General features: G+C 41.6%; 1 protein-coding gene across 2 annotated transcripts in view; it reads right to left on the reverse strand.

The window, feature by feature from the left end:
• Positions 1 to 19,258, reverse strand: part of DOCK2 (dedicator of cytokinesis 2) — a 2,042,522-nt gene that overhangs the window by 170,882 nt on the left and 1,852,382 nt on the right. For both annotated transcript variants that reach the window (XM_078653374.1, XM_078653373.1), the window contains one exon: positions 15,570 to 15,660. In XM_078653374.1, coding sequence (XP_078509500.1) covers positions 15,570 to 15,660 — 91 coding nt within the window. The remainder of the gene's footprint in view (positions 1 to 15,569; positions 15,661 to 19,258) is intronic.

Genomic DNA, 19,258 nt, shown 5'->3' on the forward strand with positions numbered 1-19,258 from the left:
TTATTTGCAATACCTGCCACATTCCGGGAGAGGACCTTCAGGGTCTCAGAGATGGTATTGGATGGCGACCCATCAGATGTTCCGGGTATATTACCCGCATTTGAGAGTGCAGGCCGCCGTACTTCTATTTCCTGGGTAAGTTGGGCAGTTGTTGATGTATTAGTAACACAGGCGACTTGGGGGATTTGAGGAATGCCAGTGTGATTTACGGATCGGGTCGCTGAAGGGTTCCTTTGGCCAGGCGATTTCAAACCACAATCTTCCAGTTCTCTGTTTGAGGAGTTGGTCACTACAGCACCCAACCCCTGTCCTGGAGGTTCAACTGCGCTGACTGGGCAAAATTGCATGGGTACATCCCTTCGGAGTCAATCTACCTCATCAAGGAGGTTGAATCTGTTTGGATGGGCGAAATTAAATGTAGGATGGGCGTTGTGCCTGGGCCTATATCTTGTTGCATCTACAGCAAAACCCACCCGTGTCCACCCGTCATCACTCCTCAAGGGTTTAGGATAAAAGTACGAGAGAAGGACCAATTCAATTGATGTGTTGCCTAAATTGCCAAGCCAGTTGCAAATATAGGTAACAACCTGGGGGCTCTTAAAGCTGACAATTATGCAATCCCCCACAGTTTTCTTGGCAGTATACCCAATCCACGGCACCCTTCTAACCAGTAGAACTTCTCCCTTTAGATCAGATGGAAGTGGCCTTTGGATATTAAGCCAGCTGATTACCTTGTTGCGTAGGGAATCATAAGACTCCTTTACGCCATTAGCCAGCTCAGGGACCCCCGTCAGTATTGCAGTATAGCCCACCGCCTCGGGAGGCAGGTTAACTGCCATACGCCTGGATTTGGGGCTGTCGTGTGAATTAGAGCTGTGAACTAGCACATTTGTTAGTCTCTCCTGGGTATGCTGTCTAGCCGGAGGTGGTTGTTTTGACTTTCTGGGGGGATTTGCACCATTCCCAGGCTGTGTTCGAATGCCCATACTGAATCTCTCAATCGCTGTCAGTCTCGAGTCTATTGAATCCAATTTAAGAATGAGAGGACTCAATAGACCTTCGAAGACAGCGGTGAGTGTGGCGATAAGGGAATCTGAGGTGTTAGGAGCACCCCCTCCAAATATAAATGGCTGTGTGAACACAGGTGTAGATGCAATAGGTAAAACACTTGAAATAGCCCCGTTCTTTCCCAGGCTTATAAACTCAGGTGGTCCCAAATTTTCCTCCACAATGGGTATCACATTGTCAGTTTTGGTCCTTTTAGCACCTTTGGGCTTACTGGCTCTTTTCCTTTTAGTTACAGGATCCTCGCTATCACCCGTACACATTGACAGATTAGCATCCATACTCTGATCCCCGGGCAGCGCAGCCTCCGTGACAATGGAGACCTCTACATCACTAATAATGCGTGATGTACCTCTGTCCCTTGGCACAGATGAGGGAGTCCTGAGTTGTTGCAGAACTGACTCAATCGTTTGGTCAATACTGTCCATTAGGGAGAGGTAGGTCACATCAAGCGGGAACGGTGTACTAATATTTGTTAATAACCCTGGCGAAGATGAGCAGGAACTATCTACACCTTCCTCTGATACAGAAGTACCCTTATTTGGTACGAGATTAGTTTTGAAAAGGAATTTGTCCAATGTTCCGGTGAGAGTGGAAGCAGCCTTGCTTCTGGTTTCCCTACTGGCCATGATGGAACGTCTTATCGTTAGTCGGCCACCTGGACAAGGAACGATACCAGGGAAGCGGGGCATTAGGGGGTGGCCCGGTCCGGTCTCTACCGTTCTCTAACGGCCTCAAATGGCCCGCCCTTTGCCCGGGCTTAGCCCAGCGGCTGCCCGCGCGCGTCCCGTGATGCGCGTCCAGGGGCGTAGTTCTATAGCCGATGGCCTTTGGGGGCGTGGCCAGCCGGGAAGAGTCACCAAGTGCGGCGTGTCAGCAGCCGCTTCGAATACTGGGACTCGCAGTCCCGCTGCTGCGCCGGTGATGGTATCTCCGCCTTTCAGGTCCCCGCAGCCTCCCTAGCCAGATGAGGGACAACTCGAACAAACAACAGTCTCCTCGCAACTACGAGCGGCGCCCGCGGAGCGGGGGCCGCGAGTCACGGTTTTATCCACCCAGGGCGGGGGCGCGGCCAGCCGGGAAGAGTCACCAGGTGCGGCGTGTCAGCAGCCGCTTCGAATCCTGGGACTCGCAGTCCCGCTGCTGCGCCGGTGATGGTATCTCCGCCTTTCAGGACCCCGCAGCCTACGAAGCCAGATGAGGGACAACTCGAACAAACAACAGTCTCCTCGCAACTGCGAGCGGCACCCGCTACTAAATCCTCCATCCAGATATTTATATTTATATATCCACTCATTCTTCAATGCAAATTGCTATATGTATAATACATATTTAAATATCAAAGCAAACCACATTCACTGGTTGATGTCATCAGTGATGTCATTTGAGATGTCATCAGTGATGTCACTAACCATGTCATGAATGATGTAATATGTGACATCATCAGCAGTGGATTGCGGGCGCGCGAGATATAGTTGGAGGAATTTCAATGGTTTTGTATGAGTGAAATGTCCAGCTAACTATAACACCACTAAAATCTACAGTTTTTTCAGTGAATTTCTAAGGTTTTTTAAATGCTAATTCCTAACTATATCAGGCCTGAAACCTATGTTTTTTTCAGTGAATATACTTGGAGTCCGGGAGGAGAGCTGGCAGCTGTGGGGTTACTAATCTCACGCTGGGCAGCATGCACTGCCACTGCAGCCCCTGCCGTAAGGACTCCTATTCTCCGGAGTGAGGCAGTATAAGGGGAGCGTAGGAGGCTCTCCGTTGTGGACTTCAAAGCCGGAAATCACTACTTGATTCACCATTGGACACACCCTGCTCCCCGCACCCCAGCACAACCACAAGGTAACAATTTCATCCCCCTTGCATCACCTTCGAGGATCCGTCACGTTGGATTCTGGGACTGGTAGTTTTCCTCAGACTTGGGATTCTACACAGGTGTGCTGCTACCTCACAGGAGGTGGAGCGGGCCAGCTTCATCGATGGTTAAAGGGCGGGACTTACCAGCAGAGTGTTTCATTACCACTGGGAGGCTTTGGGTGCTGAGGAAGGCTTGAAATTTGCCGAAATGCATTCGCCACTGCTACAATAAAGGACCTCCAACCGTTTCCCCTTGGGTCTCTGCTCACTTTTTTGGAAAGGAGGTTTTCTGCAGATATATACATATATATATCAAGCCACTTTTGTGGTGAAACGCGTTATGGCTGACTAGCGAGAAATAAACGCTACTTCTTGCACTTACTTTGGGTTCGTGTCTGCTTTTCGTGGTATGCTGGAGGATTACACGCGGCATCCGATTCTTTCAAGCAGCGTTTGGGATATATACATATATATATATATATATATATATATATATATACATATATATATATATATATATATATATATATATATATATATATATATATATATATATATATATTCACTGAAAAAAACATTGGTTTTAGGGGTGTTATAGTTAGCTGGATATTTCACTCGTACAAAACCATTGAAATTTCTCCGTTATAGTTAGTTGTACTAACTATAACGAGCGCGCCCGCAATCCACTGCTAATGATGTCACATATTACATCATTCATGACATGGTCAGTGACATCACGGATGACATCACTGATGACATCAGCCAGTGAAAGTGGTTTGGTTCGATATTTAAATGAGTATTATAGATATATAGCAATCTGCATTAAAGACTGAGTGTATCTATAAGTGTCTGGATGGAGGATTTAGTAGCACTGTGATTGACTGTCTATGTGACTAATTTAAAGTGTCTCACTAAATATATGGTATAGTGATTAAACTGTGTGAATATCTGTATCACTTTAGCTCTTGTGTAAACTACTACATACGTTGGTTACTAGCTATGTGAATGTCTCTATTAGTTATTAATTAGTTAAGTGAGTATTTGTATGGGATAGTGAATGTGTGTGTGGTTGGGTGGGAGGTGTGTTACTGTCCAAAGATCTGTAAATAGTTGATTTAGTAGGTATATGAGGTTAATACTGTATGTGGAAACACTTGTTTGAGTGAATGAATCTCTTTATGGTTGTGGTGATGAGTAAATATATTTCCCAATGATACATGTCCAACAAAGTAGAAATAGAAAAGGCAGTGTATGTGACAGTTGATGTATATAAATAAGTATACAAAAAACTCAGTGACTGTATCAAAAACTGTGTACTTGTAATAGTCATTTTATAACACACTAAGTATGAGTTACTATCTATGAATAAATAAAGTCATGTTTGCAGAAGTGTGTAGCTTTGTAAATGTAAGTATGATTAATTGTTTGCATTAGTGAGTAGGATGACTGCATAAGTGAATAGGATGTGTGCTGTGTGTAATGTTGATATAGGTGTATATGTATATTTAATAGTATTCTATTGATCTTTGTTAGCATGTATGAGTGAATCTATAGGTAAGTGTTTAGATGTGTGTGTAGATGTAGGAATCACTGAGTGGGTTTTTAGAAACTTGTATTGGTGTGTCAATGGTTTCACACATGGTACTCCAAGTTTTTTAATTAGTGTGGAAAGGTTATGTTACTGTATGAATGAATGAATGAATAAATGAATGAATGAATGAAAGGAATCTTTTATCACGCAACTTAGCCCAAAGGCATCAAGGCGCCGAAGCAGGTCATCTAATATGTAATCCACCGATGTAGGCTTTTACAGATACACTTCAGAGAAGAGCCAGGTTTTCAATGCTTTGCGGAACAGAGCAAGCGAAGGTTGCCCTAAGAGTTCGGGGGGAGAGAGTTCCATAACCTGGGTACAACCGAGGAAAATGCTCTGCCTCCCCATTTCGCTCTTACAAACCTAGAAACCTCAAGCAGATTTTTGTTAGAAGAATGAAGGGATCGGCTAGGGGAGTAGGGGGGAACAAGTGACTTGATCCCCTCTGGACCTGTACCGTGAAGAGCCCCATGGGCAAGACAAAAAATCTTAAAAGAGATCCTGGACTGAATGGAAAGCCAGTGTAGGTTTCTACGGGCTGACGAGGCCAAGGCAAGTCTAGGGAGGTTTAGAACCATCTTCACCGCCGTATTCTGGACCATTTGGAGACAATGGATAAGGCTCTTATTTATGCCCACATAGAGGGCATTGCAATAGTCCAGTTTTGAGGAGACTAATGCCACAGCGGCCTGTTTCCGGGCATCAGGGGAGAGATAGTGGGCAATCTTTCTGAGAACCCTGATGATGCCACAGCAGGTGGAGACAGTCCTACTGACCTGATGGTCAAAGGAAAGTGCAGTGTCCATTAGCACCCCTAGGTTCTTAGCAAACTCGCGGGGAGGAGGGCAATCCCCTAGTGAGGGCGGCCAACAATCATTTGACCAGATATCCTGACTGCCCCCAAAGATCAGGACCTCCGTTTTCTCCCCGTTTAGTTTCAGGAAGTTCTGTACCATCCACTAAGACGCAGCCTCCATGCAGTTCCTGAAATTCAGGGCAGAGTCCTTACGGGCTGCGTGAGAGAGACCATTATTTGGGTGTCGTCAGCATAAGACAGTACCTCCAGCCCAAAAGATCTAACTACCCTGGCAAGTGGGGCCACATAGATGTTAAACAATGTAGGGCTCAATGAAGAGCCCTGGGGGACACCACAATGCACAGGCTTAGGTGCAAATAGAAACTGGCCCAACTTCACTCTTGGTTCCCTTTCATTAACAAAGGAAGCCAGAAGGCTCAGTGCAGTACCTCTGACCCCTATATCCCTGAGACGGGCGACCAAAATAGATGGAGACAGGGTATCAAAAGCCGCCGTCAGGTCTAGCAGGACCAAGAGAGTAGTATGGCCCTTATCGACCTGGGAGCGGATGTTGTTGACAACTATAGTAAGAGCGGTTTCAGTGCTATGAGATCTCCTAAAGCCATGCTGGGAGACATCCAGGAGGGCAGAGTCCCCAAGGAAAAAACTAAGGTGCCAATTAAGGTGAGATTCCAGCATCTTTGCAGGGACAGGAGGAAGTGAAATGGGGCGGAAGTTTTTCAAAACCCCTGGATCCAATGTGGACTTCTTAAGAAGAGGTTTAACAACCGCCATCTGTATGATGTGGTGTATCAAATTGTCACGTGGATGATGTCATCAGTGATGTTATTTAAGATGTCATCAGTGATATCATCAAGGATGTCACTGACCATATCATGAATGATGTTATATGTGACATCATCAGCAGTGGGCGTGGCCTCTGAACGACTCTCTGCAACGCAGCCTCCTGAGGCCATAGTCTGCCCCGGGGCATGGGTGTTTTACTTTTTTTTTTATTAGGAGGGGGGCTACCTTGCCCCCCTCCTGTGGCCACTTTTGACTTCGGGGACCCCATCCAACAGGGCTGGCCCACTCTGTTGGGGACCGTGTGGGGGTCCCCAATCCCCCCCCGTCCCAGCCGGAGCCGGCATTGCTTTTCCACATGGGGAGCTAACATGCTGCTCCCCATGTGGAAAAGCAATCCGCTTTGCTATTTGGAAGAGAGAGCAGGTTTCCTGCTCTCTCTTCCAAATAGCAAAGCAGTTTGCAATGACGGTGGGAGCCGTGAGGCTCCCGCCCTGTCATTACAAACTGCAGTGTCACGGGGTGGGCACCTCGGGACACTGCAGGAGCCAGCCCTGGGGGGTGGCGGTCCCCAGGGCCTGTACAAGGCTCCGGGAGGGGGGCCGCACAGCCCACTTCCACATTTGTAAGAAGCCCTGGGGTGTAGCAGTCCCTGGTGCTGGGGGGCCTCAGAGCCCCCCACAACTAATTTGAAGTAGCCCCGGGTGGTGGTGGTCCCAGGGGCCCCCGAGCTTTTTATTTTTAGTAATTGGGTGCGCGAATCTCACCAATTTTATTTCTTTTTAAATGCTTTTTCTGGCCCTGGGGGGCCTTGTGGGACCCCCTGAGCATGCCTAGGGGGTCAGGGTGTTTCTACCCTGCCCCCTTTTTGCGTTTTGCAACTTTTCTTTTGGCTTTCTTGTGCCTCGGTTCTACCGAGGCACAAGATGGCTGCCAATACTTCCTGATTTGGAGTGTTGACAGCCAAATAAAAAGCAGCTTGTGCACAGCAGGGTGCGCTTAGGGTGCACGGACCCTCCGAGTCCATAGATATATAAATGACTTTAACTGTTATTTTCTCAGGAACTACTGAACGGATTTACACCAAATAAGCAAAAGACACGAGTCTGAACCAAGGACTACCTCTTTGTCAAATTTGGTGTAACTCCGTTCAGCAGTTCGGGCTGTAGCTGCGGCCAAAGGTCCTATGGGAAATTGCATGGGGAAAACGCGTTTTGGGACCGCCCTTTGATGAATCATCGTGAAACTTTCAGGATAGGAGCGGACGGGAGCTGGCCAAAAGTTTTGACATTTTTGCGCAGATTCGTCAATCGGCGCCAAAGTTATTCCAAATAGAATGTTGCGAATTTCCTAGGGGTAATAGGTCCTAACTATAATTTTCTACTGGCGACCGCCAGTAGATATGTATATATATATTCACTGAAAAAACCATAGGTTTCACACCAGTTATAGTTAGGAATTAGCATTTAAAAAACCTATTAAATTCACTGAAAAAAACATAGGTTTCACACCAGTTATAGTTAGCTGGAAATTTTACTGGCATAAAACCATTGAAATTCCCACGTTATAGTTAGTTGGACTCACTACAACTTGCGCGTGCAATGCACTGCTGATGACGTCACATATTACATCACTCATGACATAGTCAGTGACATCACTCATGACATCACTGATGACACCATCCAGTGAATGTGTGTCTTTCTGTAAAATAAATATGTTTTATATGTGTATATGTAAAAGTTGATGGAAGAATGAATGTTTAAATAAGTGTTTACATGGATGTTTTTTTTTTTTAAATTGATTGGTTAACTTGCTTATTAAGTGTATCTTAGTGAATACATATATTATTGAGTAATGTTTAAATATTTAAATATATGGATTAGTGTTTCACTTTGTGTATAAGTGGCTGCATGGGTTGGTGAGTAGCTACATGTGTAGGTATATGGGTTATTAGATGTTTGTTTTAATACCAGTATGAGTGTCTATATGGTTTGGTGGGGGTATTACTTAGCACATAGATGCATGAATGACTGACTCTCTGTTTGTATGTGTTTTGAAGACAGCATATGTGCAGGACTGTATGGGTGGATGAGTGTGTATATGTGTATGTTAGTGAGTGAATGACTGTCTCACTAGTGTCTTTATCAGTAACTACATATGTTTTAATCTAGTATATGTGAATATTGATGTATATAAGTGAGTATATGTGAGAGTAAGAGATTGTAAGACTTCCTGTTTAAATAAGTATGTGTTTCTATAAGTGATTGTTTAAGAGAATAAATATGTGTAAATTTCCTTAGACGTAAGGTGGTAGTGTGTGTATAGCTCTATATGCAAATAAATGGATGTTCAATAGTTTATTTGCATGTGTGAGTATGTGTGTGAGTAACTTTTGGATGACTGTCGGTGTGTAACAGGATGTATAGGTGTATCACTACATATGATGAGTGAGTATATGTATGAGTGACTATATAGAACTGTTTGTGAATGAGTGGATGTGTATATAGATGGTGGAATTACTGAATTGGTTGTTGTAACTGATATGGGTATCTCCATTTTTTTGAAAATTTTAGTTTCTATTTTTGAATATGTGTTTCAAGGGTTACATTACAGTGAAAGGAGGTCACAAGGATGGTGTCATCAGTGATGTCATGAGTGATGTCACTGACCATGTCATGAGTGATGTAATATGTGACGTCATCAGCAGTGCATTGCACGCGCAAGTTATAGTGAGTCCAACTAACTATAACGTGGGAATTTCAATGGTTTTATGCCAGTAAAATTTCCAGCTAACTATAACTGGTGTGAAACCTATGGTTTTTTCAGTGAATTTAATAGGTTTTTTAAATGCTAATTCCTAACTCTAACTGGTGTGAAACCTATGGTTTTTTCAGTGAATTTCATAGGTTTTTTAAATGCTAATTCCTAACTATAACTGGTGTGAAACCTATGGTTTTTTCAGTGAATTTCATAGGTTTTGTAAATGCTAATTCCTAACTATATATAGGGCCTCAACCCTATGTTTTTTTTCAGTGAATTTCAAAAGTTTTTTAATAGCAAATCTCTATAGGTATGAAATATAATATTTTTTATAATGAATTTTATATTGCATATTTATGTAATACTATTTGTTTAAATATATATTTTTCCCTTTTTATTTTTTTATTTTTTTGCCTTGGTACGCTCCCGGTGCGCGTACCAGTGAGCGCGCCGGTAAGTGCAGTGGCGGCGAGCCCCGGTGCGCGTACCGGTGAGCGTCCCGTTAGCGCTATTGCCGCGAATGAAAACATCATCGTGACGTATCGCGTAGTCGCGTGATGCGTCTTATGATGCACGGCGTAAGCGCACCCGGAAGCGCCCGAGCGCATACGATCGCGCAACGTAAGCGCCCCGGGGCGCGTAGCGTAAGCGCGTCGGGTCATGTGACCTGAAAATAACACTTTTCATTGGTTCAGAACACTTTTGGTTTCCAAATGATGAAAGTCCGGGTCATGTGACCTGAAAATAACACTTTTCATTGGTCCAGGACAGTTTTTTTTTTTCCAAATGATGAAAGCCCCCACCTTTTTTCCTTATTCTGACTTTGTCCTTTGACTGAGGAAGACCTGTTTGGAGATCTGTCACTAATCTTTTGTACTTTAAAATGGCTACAGTAGCAGCAGCAGCTGGAGCATCTGCACCACCACCACCAAGAGGACCACCACAACATCACATTGGTGGTCAAGAAGAAGAAGAGGAGGAGGAGGAGGAGGAGGGAAGAAGGACATTCCTTCCAGAAGACAATACCCCATATAGGCCAAAGGAGCACATTGTATGGGAGTTTTTTTCCATCCCAGAGGGCAAGAAGAAAGTGAATGCGCCAAAGGTGACTTGCCGAATCTGTGGCTCGGAACTTTCAAGGGAGAACCCTAATAACAAATATTCATTTGGCAATTACACCATGATTCGGCATATGCAGCGCAAGCATCCCAACAACTATTCTGCTGCAGAGATGAGAGAACTGGCCAGTAACCCTCCCCAATCTTCACCCAGCACCTCCAAAAGAAAGCAACCCACTCCATCCGGACCAGAGACAAGAGAGATGATGCCAATCATACAACCACAGTTTGGTGAATTCAGGGTCACACGTATTTTTTGTGGTAAGACCATCAGCTATGGTGAGCAGAGCGTAAAGCTCATCGTCCTTGCTGGTGACAACCACAATTGCCCCAAAAAACCCTAATTTTTTCCTGATTTTTATTTGCTCCAGTTGAGCCGTTTCCAATTCCCTGTTTATTGTTTCTCCCCATAAAAAATACAAAAAAAATATAAAACTGTTCAGAAAACCCCAAAAAAGTAAAAAATGTTCAAAAAAACAATAAAAAAATATAAAAAACCAAAAAGAATAAAAAAACAGTTCTTTTTAGAACTACCTCCAATTTATAAAAAAATGCTACATTTTTTAAAAACTCTGTCATTCTTTTTTCCTTAGGGTACGCGCACCGGGGCGCGCACCAAAAAAGAAAGAAAAAAAATAATGAAGGAGGGGGCATGAGGAAAGGGGACAGAGAGAGTGATGTTAAGAGAAAGAGAGCTAGAGGGAGCAACACAGAGGGACTGTGTATTACATAGTAAGACAGAGAGAAGGTGTAATAGGGTGTAAGTGAGAAAAGGAAAATGAATAAGGGAGCGAAAGAAGTAAAGAGATAGGAAGAAAACTAAAGCAGAGGTACCGGGAGAATGTGAGTGGGTGTTGAAAGTAAAGGGAAGGACAGTAAAGGATGGGGAATGAGGGGTAGTGACGGAACCGGAGTAAAGGAACAACGGTGATGGAGGGTTAGAAAAGAGCAGTGACTGTAAGTAAAGAGGGGTGATAAAGTTATTTTTTATGCAATTTACAGAAAGAAAATGGAAGAAAAACAACAATCCAATGTTATTTCTTTCGAAGTAAAGATTGAAAACAATCCAGATGAAAAAAAAGATGTCTTGGATTTCATGGATGACTCTATAGACCAACAATTAATTGACTGTTTGGAACAAATTGAATCATGCAATGATAATTATGAGGAAATTCCAGACAATATAATGATAGAAGTTGGATTAAATTTCGAAAAAGAATCAGAAGTATACATTTATATTTATTAATCAAAAATTGTTTGAGACATTATTCATTTTTATATGTAATTCATGAAGTACTACCAAAATGATTATAATATAAAGTGAGACTTATAATATTCTGTGCAACTTTTTTGTCTTACATAGTAAGTTTACTCATTTTCATCATCATAAGGGAGCAGGATAGACTACACATGATCCCCTAGGCCTTCTCAGGGAGTGCTTAAAGTATCTATTTCTGCTTTTCTGACAGACTATGATATGGATTCCATATACCACAATAACTTCTGTAACAACATGCAAGATATCTACAGAGGAAACGGTGTACATTAAATTTAAGACTCTGCATTGGTACCTACATGTTGGTACTTAAAACACCCAAACAACACAACAACTCTATTCAGAGATACCCTACCTCTAAGCACTTTAAATTATTATTTTACTATTTCACTGGGTTTTCCCCATGGTACGCTCCCCGGTACGCTCCCCGGTGCGCGTACCGGATGCTCCCCCCGCGAAAATCGATTTATTTATTTTTTGCCCCGCGGGGCCCTTTTATGGCCCCCACATCAAACCTAGAGGGTCAAGGGGGGTCTACCCTGCCCCCTTTTGGTCATTTCCCCCTTTGTTTTTGCCACCTCTTCTGTCTCGATCCTACCGAGACACAAGATGGCGGCCGCTCCGGACTGTTTGGAATGTTGACAGACACCCGAGAGCCAATCAGCTTTCCGCTCGCAAACGCGCGTAACGCGCTGGTACGCGCCCCGGTGCGCGTACCGGGGCGCGCGTATAGATATATATATTTTTTTGAACCTTAATTACTCAAAATTCACTGGGGCACATAGTTTGAGACATAGCAAAGGCACATCGGGCTACCAGTCCCTACAATTTGGCCAAGTTTGGTGGAAATCCATTCAGCCGTTCGGGCTAAAAGTGAGTCCAACCGCCCTATGGAAATTAACATGGGGAAAACACGTTTAGGAACCCCCCTTTTATCTCGGCCCCCGCTTGACAAATCCCCCCCAAACTTTCAGGGAAGGAGCGGGCCATCTTCTTTGAGAAATTCGCGAAGATTCGTCCATCAAAGTTATTCCCAATAGAATGTTGCGGATTTCCTATGGAAAACAATCCTAACTATAACTACCTACTGGCGACCGCCAGTAGGTAATATATCTATATATATATATATATCTATATATATATATATATATATATATATATATATATATATATATATCCCAAACAAGCTCCAAGGTATGCGGGGGGCCCCAAGGGAGGTGGCGTGTGCTCCGGACGAGCAACCCGGAAATCCAATTCACTCCAAACAGCAATCGTGTAAACACGCTCTCAGCAGCCGTCACAGAAACGCCAGGCAGGAAATAATCCAAGGGTGTTTATTCAGATGCTACATGTTTCGGCTTCTCACAAGTATGTCATTGTATGTCCTTGCAACCTATGGTATATTGGCAGTACCACTGCATATGCCAAGAAACGGATTCTTGAACATTACCGGGCTATCATACACAAAGATCCAAAATACCCGGTAGCCAGACATTTCAGTGAGCACCACTTCTCGAATCCTGCATTGATGAAATTTGTCATCCTTGAACAGATAACCAGAAATCCGAGGGGTGGTAATCGACTATTAAAGTTGAGACAAATAGAGTCGAAATATATCATTTCCTTTAACAGCAAGGCCCCGGGGGGGTTGAATCAAGATGAAGAACTTGCGGTTCACCTCAAAGATGATTACACCTAGCTAGGTCATTTCCAGGTTCCCTAGTCTGTGATTCCTTCTCCTTACTGTAGAGCTAGTTTACTTGTATGTGCACATGATATTATCATGTTGATTTTAATTCTGTTCCTTTCTTTTCAGTTTTACAGGATCTGTTCTTACTTTGTTGGATCATTTGTCACCTTGTTCCTGTTCTGTTTATGAGCACGCCCACTTGGGCATCACTGAACACCATGTGAACATGATTTGGACTATTTGGCAGACCTTGGGCAGTTGTGGAGCCCAGTTTGGGCTGTGCCATGGACTTTGTCACTAGCAATGGATTGTGTACCATCCCCATTTTTTTGACACGCAGGTTGCTCCTGTGTGACGGGACGTATATCCCCCCTCACCCCCATTTTGACTATACTGTCTCTTTAACATAGCGACAGCATTCGCACTTGCGTTGTGTCCGGAACTTTCCGGGTATTCCTTTTGGCTGCACGGCAGATCCGCCGACTGCAGGACTATCTAATTTATTTATTTTCATTTATTTGCAGAGCTCTGCATTTGGAATTGATTTGTTCCTATAACAACAGTGTATTGTGTTATTTGAACGGACTTTGCCATACTTTTTATTTTAGTGATGGCCTTAGTAGCATTTTGTTGATCATCCTTGCTCATTCCATGTATTCCAACTTAGCTACAAGACGTTATTGTATGTTTATCAATTTCCACTAGCCCTATCTTTATTTTTATTTTATTTCACTCACTTGACTCCGTCAAGATGTCTGCCACACTATGTTCATAGTCCTCTGTTCATGTTTATCAAATTTCACTTGATTTAAATGTTTTGCACATCGACACTCATTTGCGTGATCAAGGCTTGTGAGAAGCCGAAACATGTAGCATCTGAATAAACACCCTTGGATTATTTCCTGCCTGGCGTTTCTGTGACGGCTGCTGAGAGCGTGTTTACACGATTGCTGTTTGGAGTGAATATATATATATATATATATATATGTTATGTGTGTGTCTGTATGTGCATGTGTATATATATGTGTGTGTGTATATATATATTGAGGTTCTTACAAATAAATAACATCTGGCCTCGCATTGCTGGGTTTGTGTCTCTGTTCGCCAGTGTGGATGGAAGTGCAGAGCTTCAGGGTTATTATATATATATATATATATATATATATATATATATATATATATATATATATATATATATATATATATATTGCTCAGCAGTAGGTGAGACTGCTTCCTGCACCTCTAATATCTTCTGTCATGTCCTTTGTGTTACCAAGAGACTGGCCCTCAATATACAAAAAAAGGTATGGCAACAACACCCCCAACACCCCACAGGAGGCCACAGACCACAACCTTACATTTTTTTTATGTTTACGTTTTTTCTGAGGGAGTTCAGCGGAGTGCCACCGGTCCACCAGCCAGAGCCACGCAGGACTGTTAAAACCCCAAATATTTTTTGGGTGCTTTTTAACACCTGAATTAGAATCCACTTGTCAAGAACGAGCTTTTCTCTTAAATCAAATTATTCTAATAGCATCTAGTTCTTCTAAACCTGATTCATCCTCACACCATATAGAAAACATTACGGGGAATAGTAGTAATGCTCCAAAAAATTGTAGCACTACAGGAAGAGGGATAGAAAGAAATCCATCAGTAGGTAATCATTTCATCCGAGCCTCCCCCACTCACGAGATAATTGGTGGAGACCCACGTAAAATCTATGGGTTTTGGCAAAATGTCAGCTACATTTGTTAACCAACATACAACAGTTTTCAGATGATGCCTAAGAGAGCAAGTCACTCCACTCTCTTTGGTGAGGTACATGGCACACACATTGGTCTGGTGGGGCTGTTAGGAAATGGAAGTAAACGGCAGTCTGTGAAAGGATTTCATGATGTGCTGGTGAAGGGAACTGTATATACGACCTGAGATGTGGGTTTAATTGCAAACCTTAGAACAAAATGCCTATCACAATATCCATTGTGTTCTAAGGATAGTGCTTCAAATAACTATTCTTACATTTGATTGACTTGGTGCTAATGAGATTGGCAACCATTACACCGATACTTTACTGAGATTGACATGTTGAATCCTTTTCTACATTTTCTGAAAGAACACAGCAATTTATGCTGGGGCTTTACCAACGCAAAACTAATTGAAGACATTCATTAGTGTGACCTTGCCTGCTCTATGAAGACGATTCCTCCTCAAAGTAGAAGGGTAGCACTTTCCACTTTAATGAACTTGTGACTACCCAGCTGATGTTTGATTGCTTCTGTTCACCACCTTGAGTAAGGTAGTGGGTTGCTAAAACAGACTGTCTGATCTTGAGCAATGTGAAGTTCTTTGAAATTACCCTAGCCACCGTTCACCACTTTGGGAAGATGGGGCAAAAGTTGTTTGCATCTGCTACCAATAAAATCAAAAATTAACAAATATCATGTACAACACTATAGCTTCTGAAATGGATTTTAAATATATCGAACATCAATACATAATTGAGAATATAGCTATGCACAGTAAAACTCATTGAATGAAAGTTCTTAAATATCAATAGATATGGAATTTCTCTTAAAATGGAGGATAATCATTACGCTTACCTTTAGGAGTTTTGTGTGTAGCAGAAGAGTGTAGGCAGCTTCAGTAAAGTTCTCACAATCTAAATGAAGGTCTCTCAATTTGTACAAGTATCTATTAGATAAAAAATAGTCAGTGTTGAAAATATAAAATATCAACATTGCACTCACATATTAATATAAAACAAATTCACAAAAATAAATGTAGATGAAAGCCCAAAATTAATTGCAATAAAGTATACTTTGGTGCTCTTCCAATCTTTGCAGTTAAGGTTGAAAAATCATCTATATGAAAAACCATCTGTGCTTCACTCATAATTTTGACCCCATTCAACAAACTTGCTGTAAGCAATTTGAAATGTGCTAAAAAGATCTGAAACTGATCCTTACAAATTTGGTGCACTTTGGTCAAGGGACTAATATTACAGGGGACCCTGATATAAGTGTTTTTTAACTCTAACATTGGACTTCCAATTGAGAGTTGTCTCTTTGAGAGTAAGAACAACAGACATATGTGACGACATCAGTACACCCGTTTTCACATGCATATAGTAATATTTTGTGTAATTATAATGTGGTGCATTTTCATTCAGATATTTAGAATCTAACAGGCAAAATGAATGTAGCCATTGGGTATACCTTGGCTGAGTATATATCCATTAGATGTGTGCAAATATTGTGGAAATTTGAAAAACAAAAAATACTCCCATCAGCAGCTGACCCAAAGTTCAGTGCATCAATCCCTGTTTTCAAATACTAAGAGTCCTGTGCAATCACTTCCAGAGCTTGCCGCAGTTAAGCTTTACTGAATACCAGATAAACAGTTTATGTAGAAAAAGGAAGGTGCACCAAGGATGGAGTTAAATTCGTTCAGGTTGTTCCAATTTTTTATCCTTTATTAATGTAGATAGTAAAAGGTGGACATCAGCCAATGTGTTTCGTTCCTGTGAGGGAACTGCAGTCAGGGTCTAAGTTGTATCCAGAAGTGGGGGAAATCTGCGTTCATATACAGCAGCTCAGTGTAAATGATCTCAAAATTAAGGTCGACAAAATTCAATCCAAACTTCTGAAATCACAGGTGCAAAAAAAAAATCCCCTTATTTCACGCGTCGCCTTTGGGGAAGACGACCCACAATAGAGATTGAAAATGTACCCCCCAATATCCTTATTACGATGCATCTGCGCGTGGTTCCAAATGTGTCCAAATCGAGGATGATGTGTAATTATAATTTGTTGCAATTTCATTCAGCTATTTAGAATCTAACAGGCAAAATGTATGTAGCCATTGTGTATACCTTGGTTGAGTATATCTCCATTAGATGTGTGCAAACATTGTGGACATTCGAGAAAGTATAGAAGCACAGTGAATGGCAGAAAATGTCCACTTTTTGTGAACATCCAAAAAAATTACACAATCTTTTTGGGTTAAATACCTCGGAAGAAAATGCAAAGGGCACTCATCTCATTTCCTTACAACTGATGGCCAAAACCTACATAGTAAAAAGTCATACAAATTAACCATTAGGGAATAAGATATTCAAAGATCTGGAGAGCATTAGAAATAGAATGAAAACTCTTTTTTGAGACTGTGCTATCCACACTGTTCTGGAAAAGGTATGTGTTGCGATTAATTTAGCTCTCCTTTTCTGTATCACTTTATACCTCTGACTTTTTCTCCCACTGTCTTTTCAATTCTCTCTATCCTCTCAATGTCTCACATTCTCACTCTCAGTGACTAGGCATTCTATTGTATAAATTGCACTACATAAGAACCCAGCAATGGAAATCAACTTTGCTCTCTATCTTTTTGTCTTCTGGTGTTGGTTGATAGTCTTTTTATTTTGCTTCTGAATTATTGTGTATTTTATTGAGAATTAAGTTCTCCTAGCATCATGGTGTGAGTGTTTTATTTTAATGCTCTTAATCTGTGCATTCTTTTCAGTTAATACCTCATTTATATGAACCGTATTATAAATTAATGTTCTTATTAATAACATAGCATGATTTACTTCCTCTCTGCCTGTGAATTACTGTGTACTAGTGCACTCAAATATGTAATGATTAGTATTTATTTTCTCTTCTTGTCTCCCACCCCTACCATGAAAGCAATTTTCTGACATATTCATTTCTCATTTGCTGTTAGACTGAGACATCATAACTAATAGTGCATTGTAGTCAATCTTATCATTAAAACCTAAAGCCTTATCATCATGCAAGTATAACCACCAATACATAAATACATATACCTGCTTTGGAATCAAGCCATTGACATTATGTTAATTTGAGCTCAATAGTAAATATATTTGACCTCTGGTGGCTAATGACTATGGCCAAAAATCTACTTTACTTAAATTGCTGTAGCTGTATATCAGCTGGTGGTATTTCTACAAACATTCCTAAATGTGACTGTCAAACTTTACTCACTAACGCTGGAGACCCAAAGCCTACAACACAGAGATCACTGTTGCAGCAGGAGATATTCAGTTCACTGTTGGCATGTGGGTGATCTTGGCACAGAATGTCCAAGGCAAAAGGCAAGGAATAGCAGATGTCCCTCTGAGAGCGAATTTGTGAGATAATTTAGAAAGAAGATGTGTTTTCCTACACTTTGTAACTCTTGCAACAAACCAGTCTAAATTAAACACTCTCACCTCAACTTCATTCCCTCCTACACACAACACACACTCTACTCATAAACACATCACCACCCCCTCTACGTCACAATCTCCTCTCACAAACAATACTACACAACCAAATCCAGTGCATGAAACATCAGCACCCCTTTTCACTACACCTCAAAAGCAAAACATATCACACACCCCAGCACAACAAGATCTTCAGAGCACAACACCTCATAATACTTACCATCACAAAATACATAACATTGACAAATCCCACCATACAAGAAAAAAACCATGGGTGGCACATCCTTCTCTTTTTCAAGCAGCCAAACTATGGAACTCTTTACCCCCAGCATAAGATCCACCGACAACCACCTTATCTTCAGAAAACTACTCAAGATTTGGCTCTTCCCCACATAAGCACCATACGGAAACAGAAATTTACAGCATATCCCTCTGTATATAAGCATTTGTTTTCACTATAGATATGTACCTATCTTTGTATATTACTTTATAAAACATGTAAAATAATTATGTTGTTTAGAAAAAAGAGAAACATAAATAAATAATAATAATAATAATATTAATCAATAAATAAAAAACATCTTCGGTCTACATGTACATACTTCCATTGTGCATCTATGTACCTTCCATGTACTTGGATCTGTGTGTCTGTTACTTTTCTCCTGAAAAAGCATATCCAATGCACTACCCTATTTCTCATCCTGTGCCTCTATCAATATATTTAAACTTCCTTTATGTATCTATATACTTTCGATGTACTTATGGATTTATATATTTATCACTTTCTTCTAATTTAGCATTTCCAATGAACTAGCCTATTTCTCAGCCTATACTTCGCTCAATATATCTTCTAGCCCAACCTTCTGACTCATCTCAAACTTCTTTCTACTACTCCTTCCAATGCACTACCCTATCTCTCACCCTATACATCTATCAATATATCCTCTACATCCACTCTCTCATTTATCCCAAACCCAAATAAATACAAACATTTGTCCTCCTCTATCCTTCTGCTATCATTCCAAATCCAAATTACTGACTAACCTGTCCACCACTTAAAATGTACTT

The sequence above is a fragment of the Lissotriton helveticus genome, chromosome 7 (assembly GCF_964261635.1).
Source record: "Lissotriton helveticus chromosome 7, aLisHel1.1, whole genome shotgun sequence".
NCBI classification, from domain to species: Eukaryota; Metazoa; Chordata; class Amphibia; order Caudata; family Salamandridae; genus Lissotriton; species Lissotriton helveticus.